The sequence below is a fragment of the Chiloscyllium plagiosum genome, unplaced genomic scaffold (genome assembly GCF_037043375.1).
Source record: "Chiloscyllium plagiosum isolate Xiang-an unplaced genomic scaffold, Cpla_swu_hap1 HiC_scaffold_19, whole genome shotgun sequence".
NCBI classification, from domain to species: domain Eukaryota; kingdom Metazoa; phylum Chordata; class Chondrichthyes; order Orectolobiformes; family Hemiscylliidae; genus Chiloscyllium; species Chiloscyllium plagiosum.
Window position 1 is genome coordinate 42,939,066 of NW_028270157.1, and position 21,362 is coordinate 42,960,427.

Genomic DNA, 21,362 nt, shown 5'->3' on the forward strand with positions numbered 1-21,362 from the left:
CTTAAAATTAATGGTTATAAAATCATGAGTCGAGCAACTGCATTATTCCAACGTGGCTACCAAATGGATAATGTATATATGAGAGAAAGATCTAATATGATTAGATCACATTCTGAAAGGTCAGAAGAATGACTTGTGGAAAATTGGTATAATAAAGAGTGTTCGAGGTTGAGATTGTGCAAAAGAAATTTTATGCTGTATTTACCAGTTTAGTAATTGAAGTCAGGCAGTGCAAAGAAACCTCCCTCCTGTACCAAAGCAAAAAATGCTGGAAAGTTTCAACAGGTCAATTTTCTTCAGAGTTCTGTAAAATGGTCACTGGACTCTAAATATTAACTCTGAGATATTCCAGCAATTTATGTTTTTGTTTTAGATTTCCAGCACCTGCAGTTCTTCATGTTATTTTAACCTCTCTCCTCTGTTGTACTGAACTTGGGAATGTGTAATTTTAACATCTCTCCTGTGTTGTACTGAACTTGGGAATGGTTGGTGAAACTGATACCAAAATGTAAAAAATGTTCACTTCTTCACCTCTGATATCTATTTCACTGAAAGCAAAATACATAAATGTTGCAAGTGTCTTATATGACTCTTTATTGTATAATATTGTGTAATATTTAATATTCTTTAATTTTACAATAGTGTTCAATCAGGACAAGGGAAAGCCAGTTCCTGTGAATCTAAAAGCATTCCAGATTACTGGGACAAGTCAGCTTTAACAAGTGTAGGATACACGGTAAACTCCTTTCCTCTATTATATCGTAGTGTTACTGAGATTCTGCAACAGCCAGTTTACATTTAATGTATTTGATTACACATTTATAATTCCTGCTATAAGGTGCTGGTCCATCATCCACTCCCTGTGGTTTAGATCTCACTTAAGGAAATGTGATTAAGGGGGTTCGAGAGTTGGGTCTACAGCTCATCGTTGAGGTGCTGGATTATTCAGGGACTTTTTTTGGGGAAAACTGTGTTTAAAATTTTTTATTTAAGTTTTCAACACTTTTAGAGGGTCAATGAAAGAAAAACAACGAAGAACAAATATCAAAATGACATCAAAAACAATTGCGTGACAATTGGTAGACTAAAGCTGCCAAGATATTCTGCCTTGATGAATGACAAAATGGATGGGCTGTTACATCAGCTATTTACAAGAAGGATTGCTGTCCTTGAACTGCTGAACCATACTTAACAGGAAGTGGTGAGGCTCAATGCAGTGTTGGGCATAAATATAGTTTTTGAGTTATTTATTGTCACATATAGCTAAAAGGGTACTGTGAAAAGTGTTTTGTCACCACAATCCAGCACCATTTTGAGTTACTAAAAGAAAAGAAAGCAATTACATAGAGTTCATCTTCTAAACAAGGGGTCTTCAAACACAGCTCCAGGGCTTTGCAAGATCTCTGCTATGTGTCCCAGGCCTCTGCTCAGGGTACAGCAATGACAAGCATGCTTCTGGCATATTGCAACCAGGAGTCCCCACTCCAGGCAGTGCCTCTGCTGCAGCCGGAGACTCACTGAGTCCCCAAATCCACACTGTGAGCCTCCCGGGGCCAAGAGTCCTTGCTCCAGGCACTGCCACCATTGCAGCTGAGGCCTCGCCACACCACTCTGGCTTCTCCATGGCGTCAGAAGATGAAGGAAAGGAAAAAGATAAAGAGAAAGATGATAAAGAAGAAAGAGAGATAGAAGGATGCAGCCAGCCTGGAGCAGACATGCCCAGAAGGCTGAACACGGTGGCACAGTGGTTAGCACTGCTGCCTCACAGCGCCAGAGACCCGGGTTCAATTCCCGCCTCAGGCGACTGACTGTGTGGAGTTTGCACGTTCTCCCCGTGTCTGCGTGGGTTTCCTCCGGGTGCTCCGGTTTCCTCCCACAGTCCAAAGATGTGCAGGGTCAGGTGAATTGGCCATACTAAATTGCCCGTAGTGTTAGGTAAGGGGTAAATGTAGGGGTATGGGTGGGTTTCGCTTCGGCGGGTTGGTGTGGACATGTTGGGCCGAAGGGCCTGTTTCCACACTGTAATCTAATCTAATCTAATCTAATCTCACTACCCATCATGCCAACACCGCCATCTTCGAAATGGAAGGATAGGTGATAAAATACTTTAAGGAACTGGTAGAGTAAGGTGATGCAATTTGTCAGGTACCATATAGCGGCTATTCAGAAGATAGCTCTATTAGTCTGTTACCAAATTACTGTTTGTCCACACCAAGTTCTCATTCAAACTTATAAACTTGTAAAAGTGTCTCATGTGTCTTAAGTGTGATTCACACATTGTCCTCTACTGACAGCCAGGCTGTGTAAATATCAGTGAGCCACCCTGTTGCATTTTAGAAACACATTAGATGTTGTGTCCATGCTGTTCCTTGTTGAAGGAAATCAAAACGCTGGCCACGTTATCGATCCAGCTGTCTCCTGTTGGATCCATATATGGACAGTACATGAGATTACATCGTAGTATCATCCAGATAAGCAGTACAGCCTGCAAATTGGTGAGAAAACAACTTGCTATCACCCCTCACCACACCCCAAGAGTTATTTCCCTGATGAGAACATTGGATCATTAAATAAACCAGACAGAATGAATCTTTATTTGAACATTCTCACTTACATACTCATGGTCTGGATTCTTTTTGCAGCGTATTCAGCTCTCTCCACTCTCCAATGAATATAAGAAAATCCGGTCCCTCTTCGAGAATAGCATGGAGCCCAGCAAAATCCAGAAAATTGACAGAATCCAAAACCTTGGACTTTGGGAAATATTTCAGTGGTTTGTAAAACATTACCAATTAGTACAATTCTAGCTACCTACTTACAACATTCTGATACTAGACAAATATAACAAGGCAGTCAAGAGCAAGATACAGAGATTAAGAAGGTAAAACAGTATAAGGAGCAGCAGAGGCTACTTAAACAGCAGTGGAGCACTGGGGAACATGGAAAATGTATGTATAATATAAGCAGAAGTAAGTCATTTGATCCCTCAATCTTGCTTCACCACTTACTAGGGTAATAGCGGACCACTTTGTGTTTGAATTCTATATTCACATCTACTCCCAATAACTTTGATTGTGTTGTCTAAGAAGAATCTTTATACCTCTATATTAAAAATATCCTTACAGCTCTCCCTTATTCAGTAGCCCCACTTCTACTACCTTCTGAAAAAGTGTTCAAAAGTCTCACAACCTCTGGTAGAAAAGAATCTCCTCTTTTCAGTCCTCAGAGGGTGACCCCCAATCTTAAAATAGTGACCTCTACTTCTGGACTAACCCATGAGTAGAAACATCCTCTCCATATTTACCTTGTCAAGACTGTTCAGGATTTTTGACATTTCAATCATTTCATTTCTCACTCTTCTAAACTCCAGTGGAGATAAGCCCAGCATGACCAACCTTTCTGCATAAAACAACCTCGTCCACGTGTTAATCTAGTAAACTGCCTGTGAACCATCTCTAACACATTGATATCTTTCCTTAAATAAGGAAACTAAAATGGTACACAGTATTCAAGATGAAATCTCTAATGTCCTGAAACATAACATCTATCTCTGTTCAACTGCTCTCCTAATAGGCTTTTTGCATTACATGCCGTACCTGCATATGACCACCCTGCACCTTGGAATTCCACAGTTGTTCTCCATTTGACTGATACACTGTTTTTTTATTCTTCTGAACAAAGTGAACAACTTCAAATATTATACTGCATCTCACAGATGGCTGCTCATTAATTCAACCTATATATGTAGATATGAGATGTTTTCAGACAGATATATATAGCTGTCTGAAAACTTATTAAGTCTTTTTCACAACATGAAGCAGAGTCTTATAAAGAGCTGAGGGGTATAGCTTTGGTGACATATGTGGAAGAATGAGATGAGAAGTGCAGTAGGGCAGATCTCAACTGTGAGATTGTCTTGGTCCATCTTTTCCACTTTCCACAAGCAGGGTAGGAAGATTCTTACCAGTCAGCAATGAGTTGCCAGTTGGCAAGAATTAATGCATGTTAAGTTTCTTATTAACAACTGAATGAGCCTCGTTAATGTTCAGATTCTGAAATTATCAAACTCACTACCAAATTAGACTTTGGGAAAACATTGTGTAGAAATCCTAGAGGATTCACCTCCAAACAGCCACCATGTTGGAAACAGGTAATAATATTTCAACACACAATCTATGTGCACTAGCTGCACACATCCACATCCACAGACATTAATGTCCCATTTTTCCAGCATCCAAGAACCCTCAATGCATATCTCTGATCCACATATAGGACACTTATGAAGGTTAAGTGCTGTCCATCAGGCGCACTGGCAACTAACATTGTAAGGACATTGTGCACTCAGGGACACACACCCAGCTCAAGATTGGACCAAACTGAATCTCCAGGCTCTTTACTTATTCTCATAATGCTCACTCACTCTGAGCCTACCTGGATGATCACAGCACCCCTGCCCTGCATTGCCTTACTTTGCCTTTTGTTTCCTTGCCCCCTTAGCCAGAGATACCAGATTCATATTACTGTTGTCTTATCTTGCCATTTGGTGCAGAAACAGAGCCAGGAATCTTCTTGTAGTTGTCAGCAGGCTTCAGTCAAATCAAGGGGGAATAGCCTTCCCTCAAGGATTCCTGGCTCAGTATAAGGGCAGCCTTCAATACCACTTCCGTTTGGAATGCTTAGAGTAGGATACTCTCCTCATAAAAGGTGAGAAACCAAATGAAAGGCAGCGCACCACTGTCATAAGTCTTTCTGTCCTATTATGTGATGTTTCTTGGAAAGGTATGAAAGACAAAGGCAACAAGATACATAAGAACACCACCACTTGTAAGTTCCCCTCCAAGCTGTTCATCATCCTGACATTGAAATATACTGCTGTTCCTTCTCATGTTGCTGGGTCAATATTCTGGAACTCCCTTCCTACCAGCATTATGGAACTACCTACAGCCAATGATATTATAGCCTGATATTCAACAACAATTTTTTTTTGAGAAAACAGCATGTTGATATGGCAAGAACATTCCTCTGGTTTCCATGTTGCGTTTTCCCTGATGGCTAGTTTGTATAGTGAGTTTTGTGAGATTACAACCAGTGGCAGGTTGAGTTGTTAACAATACATTTAATAAGTAATGATGTATGTCAATTCGAAACTCAGCACTGACTAGTGAGAAATCTCACCACACTGCTTGGAAAAAGCATACATGGTTAGGGCTCACCAAATACCTTAGCCCAGGTTGCTCAGAACCTGATACGATTTCATTCAAAGATCTTATAATACAAAGCAAAATAAATACTCATCCTGTTGTTAAATGCTATCCATTACAGAGAGTCACATCTGCTGAAATTGCACGTCTATAGTAAATCATTAAGTTAAGTAATTCTTCTCAGTTGTTCTTCCAAAGTTTTTATTCATCTTTTGCGTACTGATACTCAGGCAGAAAGAACAAATAAAGAAAAAGAATCATGAGGATGTGGATGAACAATTTCTTTTTCATGAAGTTACAGATCACTCAATTGTTGATGCCATTTGCTACCAGAACTTTGATTGGGGAAGCTTCACACAGAATGGAACTTTATATGGGAAAGGTAGGTAACTTTGCTTTATTAATTTTCATGAAAATTAATTTTAAATTATTAACTTGCAACCTAAAGCAATGTACTAAATAGAGAAAAGTCAGAGTCCTGGTTCCAACCAAACTGTAATTTTATGTATATCATGTTGAGTGCTTTCTGAGACACCTTGGCTTCCATATGAGGTTGAAAATTAAGAAGAAGTTGTACAATGGTATCTTAAGCAAAGGAGATACCTCAGTTCAGGCAGTCTTTGAACCTGACTTGGAAACTAGCTGCAGAACACCAGAAATCCAAATTACTTAAAATTGGTCTAGTTTAAAGTTCATCTAAGCATCTGTTGTCAGCATCGTTATTGCATTGTAAGCCTCATTGTCTCATCCTGACAAATCTTAGTCCATAAAAGGATAAGTCTAGATAGCTGGTTACAATCCAGATGCAGTGGAGGGAAAGGATGTCTCTTATGCTTTGTTGAGCTTTACACATTCCACAACACAATGCTGACACATTTTGTAGAAAGTTGGACCATAGGTTGGTCTCATCCACCTGAATCAGTCTGTACATGACAGGGAAGACAAATCTCTTAAGTTATACAGAGAAGAGTCCTGATGGCTACCCTTTCCTGGTTTGACAAGCCCATCACAACAGTTTACCAGGATGTGGCTACTGTCAAAAACTAACTACTACATAGAGCCATAGGTGACAAAATGCCAACATTGCTCACAGAAAAAAAAGTTCTAGAAAGATGGCCAGATCATTTTAAATACATCCTGTAATGATCTTCATATATGAGTGAAGAAGCAAACAACAGGCAACCACAGCTTGTGATCTGTTACTCTCTTGATGGACCTCCCATGCTGTTGCCATCAACAAAGTATAACAAACTCCTGTTTAATGCAAACCTCTAGGAGTCAATACTGTCCCAGTGGATATATATATATATATATATATATATATATATGGTAATAAACAATACCTCATCAAGAAGCACACTGAAAGTCTATGTGGGAGCAAGGAAGCATCCTGCAAAATACAATGATCCTCCATTTTATATTTTGTGACATCACTGACCTGGTAGCTGTATTGTAAGGAAAAAATAGCAAGTCCTTTAAGATATCTATGGAATGCCTTTTTTTAAGAGTGCTTGAAAAAGACTACTAAGAGTTTGCATCAGCTGTAAAGTGATCAGTTGTAATGGCCATCTCCACCAAGCAATAATTTACCTATAATCCTTTGATGTTCAGTGTCATAACCAACGCGGAATCCTGCACCAGGCTGGGGTTTACCATTGTCCAGAAACCAAAATGTGCTTGCTACATAAGTACTGTGACTATAAAAGCAGGGCAGAGGTTACAAATGCTACAGTGAAAAAAATCACCTCCTGACTCCCCAAAGCCAATCAATCATCTATCAGGCACATGTCTGGAGTGCAACAGAGTACTCCACACTTACCTGAATGGGTGCAGCCCCACAAATGCTCAAAAGGCTCAGCACCATCCAGGGCAAAGCAACTCATTTTATAGGTGCAATGTCCATAAATGTGCATTCACTCCATTAACTGATGCACAGTGGCAGTAGTGTGTACAATCTACAAGATGCACTGCAGAAATTCACCAAGGCTTTTTAAACAGCACTTTCCAAATCCATGTCTGGAAGGACAAGGTATATATGTGGAACATCACAATCTGCAAGTTCATCTCCAAGCCACTCAGCACCATGACCTTGAAATATAATCGGCATTCCTTCACTGTCAAAATCCTGGAACTACCTCCCTAATGGCATTGTTGGTGTGCCTATACCAAATGGACTTCAGCAGTTCAAGAATGGAGCTTAACACCACTTTCCCAAGGACAATTATGGACAATAAACTTTGGCACAGCCGAAGAAGCTCACATCCCCTGAAAGAATAATCCAAAAACTCTTGCGTTCTAAGAAATATTGGCTCACATGCTCAAACAACAGTTGACCTGGAAATAGTATCAGCAGGAATAAAAAAAAGAAACTGTGTTGCCGATGGACACAAAGTAAAAAAGAGAGTGAAAAGTAGAGGGGCTTCGAGGATAAAGGTAATCAACAACCAGCTGCAGACACAAAGAGAATTTAGACAGAGATAGAAACAAGAGCAGAGCAAACCGTGAGAAGAAACAAATCAGTTCAGCAGCAGGTAAGGTTTCTCTTTTGGTAGAATAGTTCTTGGATTACTGCAAGAGGAAGGTGAGAAGGTCTAAATCCTGGAAAGCTTTGTGAATAGCTCAGAGATACTATTTACTGTTGGCCTGGAAGTGGCCAAAGCATATGTTAGTGGTTAATCAGTTGAATTGGAACTCTGAAAGCTACATCATCCAGACTGTTGTGACTTGACAGAAGCAAGGTTCATAAAAGTGCACTTTATGAAAGATAATTATAACCATGAAACTCAAAAGTAAAACATACTGTTGGATAGGACTTCTAGCCTACCTTGCATGAATAAAGAACAGCATGTTATGAAGATTGTGCAGATATGAATTGTCATATGGTGGTAAGAAGTATTGCTAATGCTTGTGGTTATATTAGATTCATCCCTATATCACTTGAAGTTAAATTTAACTTTTTCTTTGAAATATCATCTGCTTGTTAATTGAGTTTAGTTTGGGTTGGTTCTGACTTGTGTTAAAGTATAAGTACAGAATGCCAAATTCTATTGGCAAATTCTTAAGTTGGGGGTTATTCGGCAAATTTGATTAATTTGGGTTATGGTTCCCTGGGGATTGTGATAATCTATACAAGTAAAAAGAACTTGAACTTGCCACTCACATGACACTCAGTGAGGGTATTTACTTTCATCACTGGTAAAACTTGCATCCAGAATTTTTCTGAACCACTTAGGGCAATGTATTTACCAGAATCTCTCAGCAGAGAGCCATTGGGTTTTCAGAAAAGGTTGAGGAACTATGGAAGTATTGCCTACGGTTAGATGGCTCCAAATGAAATTCCAAAGAACAAAGACCTCATTTGTTTACCTGACCAAGGCCTTCAACATAATCAACCATGAGGATCTTTTAAAGATACTGGAGAAGCACCTGACCTGAGGAATTTATCACAATGATTTGACAGTTTTACAACAGCATTCACATGTGTCTTTGCTGATAGTGAGTTTTCTGACTCATTCCTAGCTACTAATAGAACACCAAACCTCTTCAGCAATGTCTCCCATGATGATGATAGTAGCATCACTATCAATGATCACAAGGATTGGAAGCTGCTCAGTCTGAGGGAGATACTTTGCATTTCTCTGCTTGCCGATGTCTACACTCTAGGTGCCAATTCAGAGTTGGGCAATGTAGGATTAATTTGTTCTCCCATGCAGGCAACAACGTCAGCTTAATTTTCATTACAAAGAAAAGTGAGGTAATGTTCAGGAAAGTTCCATCTTGACCTCAAGGTTTCAGTCTAGATTTTTAGATTAGATTCCCTACAGTATGGAAACTGGCCCTTCAGCCTAATAAGTTCATATCAACCCTCTGAAGAGTAACCCACCTAGACCCATTCCTCTACTCTATATGTACTGCTGACTAATGCACCATAACACTATGGCAATTTAGCATGGTCAATTCACCTGACCTGCATATCTTTGGATTGTGGGAGGAAACCCACATAGACACAGGGAGAACGTGCAAACTCCACACAGACAGTCACCCAAGGCAGGAATCGACCCCAGATCCCTGCGGCTGTGAGGCAGCAATGCTAACCAGTGAGCTACCATGCCACCCCGTGTAAATGGGAACAAATTCTATTACCAGAACCTGTCAGCAGAGAATAAGTTCATGAGTAACTCAGCACCTATCTCTTTCAAGCTGAATATACTGACAAAAAGATACATGTGACATTTGTCAAATTAAATTTAGCCTTCTGCAAACTTTGAACGTTAGCCTGGAACTGAAAAGAAGTAGATCCCCCCACCAAACTGAAGGTACATATAATATAATCTTGTCCACTCTGCTCCAAGCATATCAGAATTGGACTGTTTACCAGCGTCATACCAAGAAGCTCAACCACATTAATTGAGGTGTTTACAAAAGCTGTGGAAGATGAGATGGAAAATATCAAACTCTGAGTTACTCAACTGAGCTGGTATGCCAAGCATTTGCACCACATTCAGATGATCACAATTGAGTTTGCTGGTCATGTAGCCAGAATGTATGATTCACATTTATCAAAGCAAATCTTTGGTATATCTAAGGTATGCTGTCATGGCACTCATAGAAACCACTATAAGACTACTCTGAAGGCTTCACTAGGAGTTCTGATATCGAGGCTGAATCCTGGGAGACGCTCGGCTAGATTTGTTGCAACTAGTGCAGCTGAATATATGGTGCAGCTTCCTTTGAAAGTGCATATCAGAAGCAGCGAGAGAACACAGCAAATCCTAAGTCAGCAACTCATCCATGTTGGTTTCATACAACTTGGTCAACCTAATGGGACATGTGATTCTGGTTGCTATTTTAAGACAATGTTTTTGGACCCTTTTAAAAAGTCATTTCAATCTGTGGATGTCCCAGGCATTAAATTGGCTTATGGAGCTCAAAAGTTCAATATTCCATATATTATAAATTAAAACTTTCCATAAATTTATAATGTGCTTTAAAAATTCTGGTCTCCCTACTGTAGGAAAGATGTTGTTAAACTTGAAAGGGTTCAGAAAAGATTTACAAGGATGTTGGGATTGGAGGGTTTGAGATATAGGGAGAGGCTGAATAGACGGAAGCTATTTTCCCTGGAGCATTGGAGGCAGAGAGGTGAACTTATAGAGGTTTATAAAATCATGAGGGGGATGGATAGGGTAAATAGCTAAGGTCTTTTTCTCAGGGTAGGGCGAAGAGGGCATAGCTTTAAAGCGAGAGGGGAAGATTTAAAAGGGACCTGAGGGGTAACCTTTTAATGTAGAGGATGATGCAAATGGAATAAGCCACCGGAGGAGGTGGTGGAAGTGTGTACAATTACAACATTTAAAAGGCATCTGGATTGGTATATGAATAGGAACAGTTCAGAGAGATATAGGCCAAATGCTGGCAAATGGGACGAGATTAGATTAGATTACTTAGATTACTTACAGTGTGGAAACAGGCCCTTCGGCCCAACAAGTCCACACCGCCCCGCCGAAGCGTCACCCACTCATACCCCTACACATCTACCCCTTACCTAACACTACGGGCAATTTAGCATGGCCAATTCACCTAACCTGCACATCTTTGGACTGTGGGAGGAAACCGGAGCACCCAGAGGAAACCCACACAGACACGGGGAGAATGTGCAAACTCCACACAGTCAGTCGCCTGAGGTGGGAATTGAACCCGGGTCTCTGGTGCTGTGAGGCAGCAGTGCTAACCACTGTGCCACCGTGCCGCCCACGAGATCAGTTTAAGATATCTGATTGGCATTGACAAGTTGCATCAAAGGGTATGTTTCATTGCTGTATAACTCTGGGACTCTCTTTGACATAGAAAATAGCTTGATTATCCCATTTTCTTCTTATAATCTTGTTTTTACATGGAGAGTCTATGAGAAGAAGTTGCTCCTTCTCCCATTTGTAGAATTTGACAACAACATGTGCTTTTCTTTTCTTTAGGGACATACTTTGCCGTGAAAGCATCCAACGCCAACTTTGACTTGTACTCAGATTCTACAGCATATTTCAAAATCATGTTTTTGGCACGGGTTTTGATAGGAAAGTTTACTAAAGGACACCCAAGTTATGATCGACCACCATCACAAGATGCCACAAGCTTCAAACCCTATGACAGCTGTGTTGACTGTGTTGATAATCCATCTTTGTTTGTCATATTTGAGAAATATCATATTTATCCAGAATATGTGATCCAATTTAGTAATAAAATGTAGAAAATCATTTGTTTCTGACAATCTTTGGCTAATAATGATATCTCATGGGGAGATATGACAACATTATTTTTGCTTTAAAGAGTGTGTACTACTTGGGAATTTAATGCTTCTGATTTCTACTAATTATGAATTGATTTTGTAAGTCTGTGCATGACCAGACGGGTATTGCATGCAGCCAATTCACATCAGAAAATTGTATTTTGTTGCATGTTATTTTTTAATATGTGCTGGCGGCAGTTTGGCTTCAAGTTAGATCTTAGCATCACTATAAATTGCTTCAAGGATCAGTGTCTAGAAAGTGTTCTGTCCCTCCAGAAATCATCTCACTCCAACATTGAAACACTGAGCACAGGCTTCTGCACTCTGGTTCTTGTGACCTGTCTGAATGAGAGCGATAGTTTAGTGAGAGCTTGTGCTTGCTTACAAGTAATGAGTCTCAACTTGATAGCTTGTAAAAGCCCACAATTCACCTAGTTTTGGATCCATATTTAATTGAATCAGACCAATGTGTATTACAGGTTAATTTACAAAAGTATTTCTAAAATACTATTCACTCTTCTGGGCAAGATTTTAAAGTATTCTAAAAATCTTTTTAGTTCCCAATATCATCCTTATAACTTCTTTATCATCAGTTCTGCCTTTAATTCTTTCTCACACAGGATTTTATGAGAAAACAGCAGATTTTTAAATAGCCAAGAAATAGTCTTTGTTTAATAGATCTGTTTACATCTTGCCTCTGCTCAAATTAACATGACCAAAGCTTTGTAGCACTTTATCTTTCCTCCGCCAATGTCCCCAGAAAGCTAATAGGTTCAGTAAGCAAATGATTGTATTGAATCTTATAAACATATTGCCCATTTGAGGGAATTTATCCAGTTGCATTGTATGCACCATTTTATGGTGCATGTTTATCCCTGATAACAGGTTTATGGAGATTATTATTCTTTCTTTAAATCAAGTATGATTAGCTAATTTACAGAAATATTAACTTATTAATTGGATAGAATGCACTCCAAATGTAACAGATGAGGCTTTAATTTGGAACACATATCATTGGTGACTGCCTATCAGGTTTTTAATTTGGGAAATGAGAGTTACCATTTTTACTACTCATGTCCTTAAATATGCATGTTTCCTTCTCATCGGCTTTTATTGTAATTCTGATTTAAGTATGAAAAATGTTCTAGTTCCTGTTAGAAAGTTCTACTGTTATTAAGCAAGTTGAGGATATTTTGCTAATCCTATTTGAGAGACCTGCTCCTTCTACTCATTCATAAATGTTGGAATGATCTTTTGTCCCAAAAGTGGGAATTGTTGCCCATCTCATTTTTTTTAACTGGCAACTGAAAATATCCCTCATCCATTATATGAGATGGAATTATAAAAAAGGGATATACTGTATAGCTGCAATGTGCATTTCTATATTATTTTGCTCCTACAGTCATTAACCATATTGAAGTCTGTACAATGTAACTGTGTGAATCTTAATGTACATTCACCTCGGCTCTTGTTCTTTAAGGAGTCTGGTTTGGTACTGTATGTTTGTTAAAATAAATCTTTTGGATTACAAAATTAGAAAATGTTTATTTAGCAGACTTGACTGAACATCAGCAGCATCATTTTGCAAGTTCACCATTTCACAAGAGACAAACAGGAGTGGAATTGAATTTAGTAAATAAAAGCAAAATAAAAGGGAGATAAACTGAAAGCAAACTTTCGAGTATTTAGAGTCATAGTCATAGAGATGTGCAGCATGGAAACAGACTCTTCGGTTCAACTTGTCTATACCAACCAATATCCCAACCCAAACTAGTCCCACCTGCCAGCACCTGGTCCTTATCCCTCCAAACCCTTCCTATTCATATACCCATCCAAATGCCTTTTAAATGTTGTAATTATACTAGCCTCCACCACTTCCTCTGTCAGCTCATTCCATACATGTACCACCCTCTGCATGAAAAGGTTGCCCCTTAGGTTTCTTTTATATCTTTCCCCTCTCACCCTAAACCTATGCCCTCTAGTTTTGGACTCCCCCATCCTAGGTAAAATACTTTGTCTATTTGTCCTATCCATGCCCCTCATGATTTTATAAACCTCTATAAGGTCACCTCTCAGCCTCCGACGCTTCAGGGAAAACAGCCCCAGCCTGTTTAGCCTCTCCCTATAGCTCAAATCCTCCAACCCTGGCAACATCCTTGTAAATATTTTCTGAACCCTTTCAAGTTTCACAATATCTTTCTGATAGGAAGGAGACCAGAATTGCACCATTTGATACTATAGCATGATCTTTGCATCATTTTAAGCAATTAAAGCCTTGTCTCGGTTTCTTTTAAGTTACTGCTCAATGTGTGACCTTGTAATAACATAAGCTTAATATTTATATTATTGTCATCTGTACATGTGCTCCTTCAATCTCTCAAAAGACAGAACCAGCAAATTTGTTAAAACAAAGTCAGCAATTATTTTTAAGTTGTTTTATTGTTTTTTGAATGAACATACAGGGAAACGGTTGTGATCAGATCCATTTATTTCAATTGATATAAATATTCTTAGCATTGTAATACAAAAGATTGAACACACCTCTTTTCTGACTTAAAAAAATCTAAATACTCCACTGTATTTTAACCTTTTCACAGTCTTTACTGAGCATGACTGCTCAATCATAGAATGATAAAATACCGAAGGGTGCAATTCAGTCAATTTTGCCAACTGTTTGAAAGAGCTACCAGCAATTCTCACTTCTCTTTTCTAAAGCTGTGCAAGTTTTTTTTTCTCTTTTTTGATGTATACATCTAATTTCTAAGCTTCAAAGCATTTTGTTTGAAATATCCCGGTTGACTATCTATGTTTCTGATTTCATTTTTCATCTCATATTCCCAGCAAGGAAAAAGAGAGATTTTCCAACACAATAGGTACAAGATGAATATTGTTTTCTGGAATAGGCTACTAAACTGTTAGTTACAGTTTATGGGAAAGTAATGTTAAAGTATTAGTATTTCAATCATATATTGCACGTTTATTTAAATTCACATTATGAACTATGCACGAGAATAAACTTTATCCAAATGAATTTTATGAGTTTTTTTATTCCAACTGTCAAGCATGTTGTTACTAATTCAATATTTAAAGAATGAGTGATTGCAGGCATGGCTCAGCAAATAAACTAAAACAAAATAGTTTATTTTGCAGATGTGTTTATTATTTGCTGCTGATATAAGCCATTAGAATGACTTTAAACTACATATTAGACTATGAAGCAAAGCAAAAGGATTCTCAAAGCTTTGGTGAGTATTTTAAATTCAGAAGAGCTTATAGGAACAAATAAATGGAAGTTCATCTGAACAGACTCTCTCATGCCATTTGCCTTCAATACCTGAAAAAAAAAGTAATTGTTATGATGAACACTTTCTGTCACAGATATTGTCCTTAATAAATGATTGCTTTATGGAGATATATTTCTTCTATTCGGATTTAATGCATGAATGCTGGATTAGACCGTTCAAGATGAAAAAAAAAATTGGATGTATTCCTTTCTGATTTTTCTTTTGGAGGTGAAAAAGCATTTATGAACAGTATTACGAGCTACTTTCGCCTATGTTTCAATAACACAATTCTTCATCATTCAAAATTTCCCACACATCATAGGAGTCTCTCCATATTCCAATTGATTGTGGAAAATGAATGGACAAACTAGAGAATATTTGGTGCTGAGTTTGAAGAAACATTGCCATTTCTTTCTAAATTATTGGAATTTCAGAATATAGTATTTTTTTCTTGAGATTTTTGAGATGAGGACCAATTTCTCTAGTTCATTTTCATAACTAGATTCTTATCATTTTAGGAATTGTTTTACAAAAGAAGTAAGTATGGATGCAAATGAGATAAAGTTCTTCTGAATTAACCAGTCATGGTCTGCAAAGTTAATGAGTTGCACTTCATTATTATGATCTTTATCTGTTCTTGCCAGTTATTTCTCAACAGCTTGCATATATACATAAATATAATATAACATCCCAAATAATTTCAAATAAAATAATGTAATACCAAACCACCAAGGAATTGGAGGAATGTGAAAAAGCCTGGTCAAAACAAGTAGGCTTTAAGGAGCATCTTAAAGAAAATGAGAATGGAAATGAGGGAAGGTTTAGAGAGGGAGTTCTGAAGCCTATGCCTGGATAGTTAAAGGCAAGTCTAACAGTGGTGAAACAATTAAAATTTGGAATGTGCAAGAGGCTAAATGGAAGGAGCACAAACATTGTCAATGTTTATGGGGCTGAAGACAGTTACAGAATAGAGAAGGATGAGGCCATGATGTGACTAGAAATCAAGCATGAGAATTTTAAAACTGAGACACTGCTTAACCAGTCATAATGTATGTCATAATCACAAGCGTGAGAGATGAATAGTGCTTGTGCTTGATATTTAGACTCTGCATCAACTGGGAACAAAGGTGGATGAATACTAAAAACAGTGCCACCTACCAGTGTGTAAAATCCCTATCTCGATCTTGCCTTGGGCCATACTTTCCAGAGACAGGCAAGCACAGGTGGCCAGTCAGCTTATAAAGGCTAATTAATGGTTTCCAAAGGAGGCTGGGCACCATTTAGATACCCAGAGATGGGGTCCTAATGGCAGTCTGGGGTATGGGTGGTGGTGATAGTGTCAATGCTCCAGGAAGGCCACAGGCTGTCCTTGCCTATCTGGCTGCAGCAATATCTGTATACGACCCTATTATGCATTCCCCCTCATTTGCCTATTATACAGCAGTGGCATAGCTAAAGTGTCATTCTCTAACTCAAATTTCATGAAGCTAGAGAGAGAGAGCGCTTCCATTTTGAAGTGCCCTCTACTCACCATCACAGCCTTGGACCTTTCATGAAATGAGGATTCTGACACACCCTCCAGATTCAAGAGCCTTAATTGACAGCTAAGTCAACTTTTGGCTATTTCCTGCATCACATAAGCTGAAAAATGTGTTGCTGGAAAAGCGCAGCAGGTCAGGCAACATCCAAGGAGCAGGAGAATCGACGTTTCAGGCATAAGCCCTTCTTCATTCCTGAAGAAGGGCTTATGCCCGAAACGTCGATTCTCCTGCTCCTTGGATGCTGCCTGACCTGCTACGCTTTTCCAGCAACACATTTTTCAGCTCTGATCTCCAGAATCTGCAGTCCTACATCACATAAGGCTTGCACTTCAAAAATATTTCATTTGGCTGTAAAGCAACGAGACATCTATTTGCTGGTTATGACAGACACTAAATAATTGCCTGTCTTATTGAGATAGAGTAGAGAGAGAGTAGCTTTTTATTTGTCAGTTCTACCATTTACAACTGATACAGTAAAAACAAGACAGCGTTCCTCCAGGACCAAAGGTGCTACATTGACAGCCCAAAGCACACAATCGTACACGGCATTAAGTGCATAAGAAGTGAAAATAATAGGCACTTTTCTAGCATCAATTCAAAGTCATGCAAAGAATTTAAGATGGGAAAGAGTCCGATCATACTGTGTTAAGGAGCCTGGTGGCTTGGGGGATGAAACTGTTGCATAGTCTGGCCATGAGAGACCGAATGCTCAGGTATCTTCTGCCAGATGGCAGGAGGGAGAAGAGTTTGAGTGAGGGGTATGTGGGGTCTTCCACAATGCTCTGAGCTCTTATAATTGATCTATCTATGGAAAAAAAAACACAATAAGTGACCAAATAGTGAGCTGCACCCTGGTGTAAATGGTCTTGACCCTGTTTTCCAGTCTTATCCAGTAGCCATTTAAGAGACATCAAGCCATTAATTTGGCTTGAGTCAGACCTTCCATCACAGTTAGCAGATGGCCAATCAAATAGCGAGCAGGTCTCTGTTCCCAGAAGCGCCATCATGAGCGGTGGCCAGAGCTGGGACAGCATCAAGTCCTCAAAAGTGATCAGCGCTGGAGCTGGATGTAAAGGCAAATTAATTGTGATGGCTGGGTGGGAGTCATTGCCAGAACCAGGCAGTGTTTGAAAAACACTTCAATTGAAGAATGAAGCATTTCAATAAAAATAGATTGTTAATTTTAATTCTTTTGCATCTTTAATACTGAATAAAAGTCAATACCATCTCTTGAAAGCAAGGCATAACTATTTGGTTCATTAGCAATTGTTGACTTAACAAGAAATGTTTACATCATTTCAAGCAATAGAGATATTCAAAAAAAATGAAGAAGTTTTAGGTCATAGATCTTACCAATGGTATCAAATGAGACTGATTCATGACACTATGCCAAAGATGTAATTAATTAAACTTGTGGAGATTCCATCAAAAAAGCATTTTTAACTGTTGGCTATCAGGACAGTCTTAGAAAAACCTCTCAGATACAATACAGCAGAATCTAAAAGTCAACACTGTCGATGCAGAGTTCAGTTCAAGTCACATCTTATTGTAAGAGTGATTAAATGTTCAGAGTTAGTTGGAATGCAAATCTCTGTGATGGCTATTTTTGGGTAAGAATTTGCCCCATTGTTCATTACATCAATTTTTTCATGGTTCTGAAATTAATAAGCATAATAACATAGTTTACAATCTCAATGTACCTTCAGAATTAACGCTCACACAGTTTTCAGAGTCTGACTCATCATCAGGTTGGTCAGTATTCCACTTTGTGAAATCCAGCAAAGACCCATCAGTCCAGAGATAAATGCCCTCCTTCATGAGAAATAATGTCATTAATGACAAAATATCAGTCACATAATATAAAGTTGGAAATTACAGTCAGCATCAGCTGTCAAGCCTGCACTTTTGAAAGTTTATACAGCAATCTGTCCATTATAAATACTACTATAAATACAGCAAAAACATGCAGCTATGTTGTGTCTTTAGCATAGAGAAATGTTCCTCGAAGTGTTTGATCAAGAAAGGACAGTAAGCCAAAGAAATAGTGAGTCTGAAGGTTTATGACTAGACTTCTTACAGAAGACATGGAATTAATCCTAAAAGATTAAAAGAAGTGAAGAAGTTTGAAAAAGGAATCCCAGAATGCAGACTTTTGGCTTCTGAAGGTACTGTTGTTGATAGTGGAGCAAAGAAAGTGGAGGGCGACACTAGGTGCCAGATCAGAGGAATATAAAGCTTAAAAGTGAAGATGTTGATAGGGATGCAAATAGTAATGGAATTGGAATCTTTGTGATAAAGAAAAAAAATGATCCAGAAATTCAGTTTGACCTTGCTGAAATTAAGAAGAGGCTAGGGAGAGAGATAGAATCAATTGCAATGTTACAGAATTTGTGCTGGGAACCAAATGTTATAGCTTTAGACTTTTCAATATTTTGCTCATAGAATAAATGAATCACCCAGGACTGGGTCTCAAGCAAGAGTCTAGTACCAAGTTAGTGGAGCAATCAGAGAGATAATAGAGAAATAAAACTGAATTTTTCTCAACTTTTATTTAAATAACTAGAATGTAAATGAGGAAGGGTGAGGCAAGAATGATTTCTGGAGGACTCGTTCAGGTGCTGAGTATTCTATAACATTATTCAGATAGACAAGAATGGAATCAATAGGTGGAAGCTTCAACAAATTCATTAATATAGGGTGGATTAAGTGAGGAGGACTTGAAGTGAGGAATAGTCTAAATAATAATAAAAATTCAGACTAGTAATTCTGCTGTGTCATTGATAGTCAACGGATATTCATTGAAATTGAGATTTTATCACAGCTGTAGAAAACAGTTACATCCTCAGGAAAAAAAAATTGAGATGTGTGGTAAATACATGAATTGTTCTAGCAGTAAATGTCCAGGTTACAATCTCTCAAAACAGCTTTACTTTACCTTGTGACAATCACTCAGTCCAATCCACGTGTTGGATTTTACTGGATTTTTCTGCTTAATCAACCCTTGAATGAACTGATTTTGTTCTTCCCCATGTATGGAGGCAAGATGAGCACCTCGTGCGTACATTTGGCAAGACATCTTGAAATTAAAATAAACTAGTTTGTAAATTTTCTTCTCCATCCAGTTATGTACAGTTCCATCATGCTTTAATATGATTACAGCTCTCCAGTCAGTTATTCTCATTAAAATCTTATAATAAAGAGATTTCCCAGCAGAATTGCTATCAAGCACCAAGGATTGTAGAATTGCTCCGATGATTATCCATTAACCTCATATTTCCCTTCAAGAACCACTGCACAAGCAATCCCTATGAGAATCCAGTCAATTTGTACGTTTCACACATTCAAACAAGTTCCAACCAAATGAGTGAATTTATAAAAATGGAAAAATTTTATCCAACCTCTGATTTTGTCAATTGTGCCTTGTCAGTACTTGTTTCATCTTCCTTCCTCCTGTTCTGAAAGTTTTAACTTGTGCAGAAGTATGATTTTTATTGTATCAGCTGTACTTCCAATTTTTTTATTGAATTGATCATTCTTCAGTAATAGATTATTAAATCTCCTCTCCAACAAAAGGTAAAGTCCGACAATCATTAACCCAAAAAGGAACTTGAACCTGAAATTTTACGTTACTTTATTCCATACTTAATAGTACATTTGCCTACATATTGTTTATGCCATTTTGTCAGATCATCAAGCTCTAACAGTAAAATCTGCAATCCTATATCACTAGTGTCAACTATTTTTTGGTAAGGTTTCAAATACCAGTCTAATTCTGCATAAGTCCAATATAATGCATATATAAAACATCATCTCTATGACTGAATAAGCTTTGTTAACCTGAATTATCCAAATGTAAACCAGTTAGGAATTATTGGTGTTTTATCCTTTAATAGAACTGATGAGCTGTTCTAACAACTGAGAAAACAAGCACATCTAGAGTCTTACCTCAGCTTGTATCCAGGTCATTTTACCTTGAAAGATGCTGTAACAGGTAGATAATTCACTGTTAAAAATCCACCCAGGTAAACAAGATGCTTGATTGATATGTGAACTTATTGTAGCAGGTGATGGTTCCTTTTGCACCTCAATCTCTGAAGAAATTATAATGTCCTTTTCTATGTCATCCTCTGCAGAAGAATCAGCATCCAGTTCTAGCTCATCTTCTAAAGAAGGTTGAGTTTCCATTTCTGTCACATTGTCTGGAGAATGTGAAGGTTCTACCCCTGACTCATGCACTGAAGATGGATAAGTTTGTACTTCAGGATAGATAAAAGGTGCTAATTTGTTCTTGTTCACAAAAGGATAAGAATGAGGATAAGGATGGAGGTAAGGACGGTTGTCAGGCATAATTACATCGCCTTTCACAGGATATTTATGTGCAGAGGCTACAAGGTAAGTACGAGGAAAATCTTGAGCTAAAGTTGGTTTGTTCTGAGAACGAAAAGGATGAGTACGGTAGTAAGATGATTCTAAATTACTCTTGATGAACGGGATAGGGTACGGATAATTTGCTATGGTGTTTCCTTCAGGCAACGGACTAGAATAGGGATAAGGTACCTTTGCATTGTTGTAGTCAGGCAAAACAATGGGATGAGATAAAGGTATCTCTGGGTTGTTCTCAGGCAAAGGATGATCATAACGTAGCTCTGCATTTTTCTCAGGAAAAGAAATAGGACGTGGATAAAATTTCATTTGATAATTGTTGTCAGAGAAATGGTGACGAAGTGTTTGCCCTTTTTTCTCATTCACTCGAGTTGCTGAATTCCGAATACTGGCAGTTTCTGTAAAATTAATAAGATAAACAAGTCGGCAAAAATTACTAGGAGCATCAAAAGGCTTTCATGTACTTCTAATTAAAGTCAATGATCCTTTAAAGTTCACTTAAATTCCAGCTGATTACAATGCTACTGTAACTGCTCCATTTGTCTTTCAGATGAGATATAAAACTGAGGCCTATCCATCTTTTTGTTTGGATGTAAATATCCTAAGGCACTATTTTGGAAAAATGCAAGGGAGTTACCATCTGCCTGTTTTTGTCAGTATTTATTTTTCA

The 21,362-nt window shown here is 38.2% G+C and overlaps 2 protein-coding genes across 6 annotated transcripts in view; one reads left to right on the forward strand and one right to left on the reverse strand.

Moving 5' to 3' along the window:
• LOC122559625 (protein mono-ADP-ribosyltransferase PARP12-like) overlaps window positions 1-13,017 on the forward strand; it is a 51,704-nt gene extending 38,687 nt beyond the window's left edge. For 4 of the 5 annotated variants that reach the window (XM_043709421.2, XM_043709422.2, XM_087997264.1 and 1 more), the window contains 4 exons: window positions 643-736; window positions 2,643-2,773; window positions 5,432-5,583; window positions 11,174-13,017. In XM_043709421.2, coding sequence (XP_043565356.2) covers window positions 643-736; window positions 2,643-2,773; window positions 5,432-5,583; window positions 11,174-11,445 — 649 coding nt within the window. In that variant the 3' untranslated portion in view covers window positions 11,446-13,017. The remainder of the gene's footprint in view (window positions 1-642; window positions 737-2,642; window positions 2,774-5,431; window positions 5,584-11,173) is intronic. The other variant, XR_006314484.2, reaches the window with a different exon arrangement.
• A 7,938-nt stretch (window positions 13,018-20,955) lies between these two features.
• LOC122559430 (IQ motif and SEC7 domain-containing protein 3-like) overlaps window positions 20,956-21,362 on the reverse strand; it is a 279,735-nt gene continuing 279,328 nt past the window's right edge. The window contains exon 12 of the mRNA XM_087997260.1: window positions 20,956-21,090. The gene's annotated coding sequence lies outside the window, so the exon portion shown is untranslated. The remainder of the gene's footprint in view (window positions 21,091-21,362) is intronic.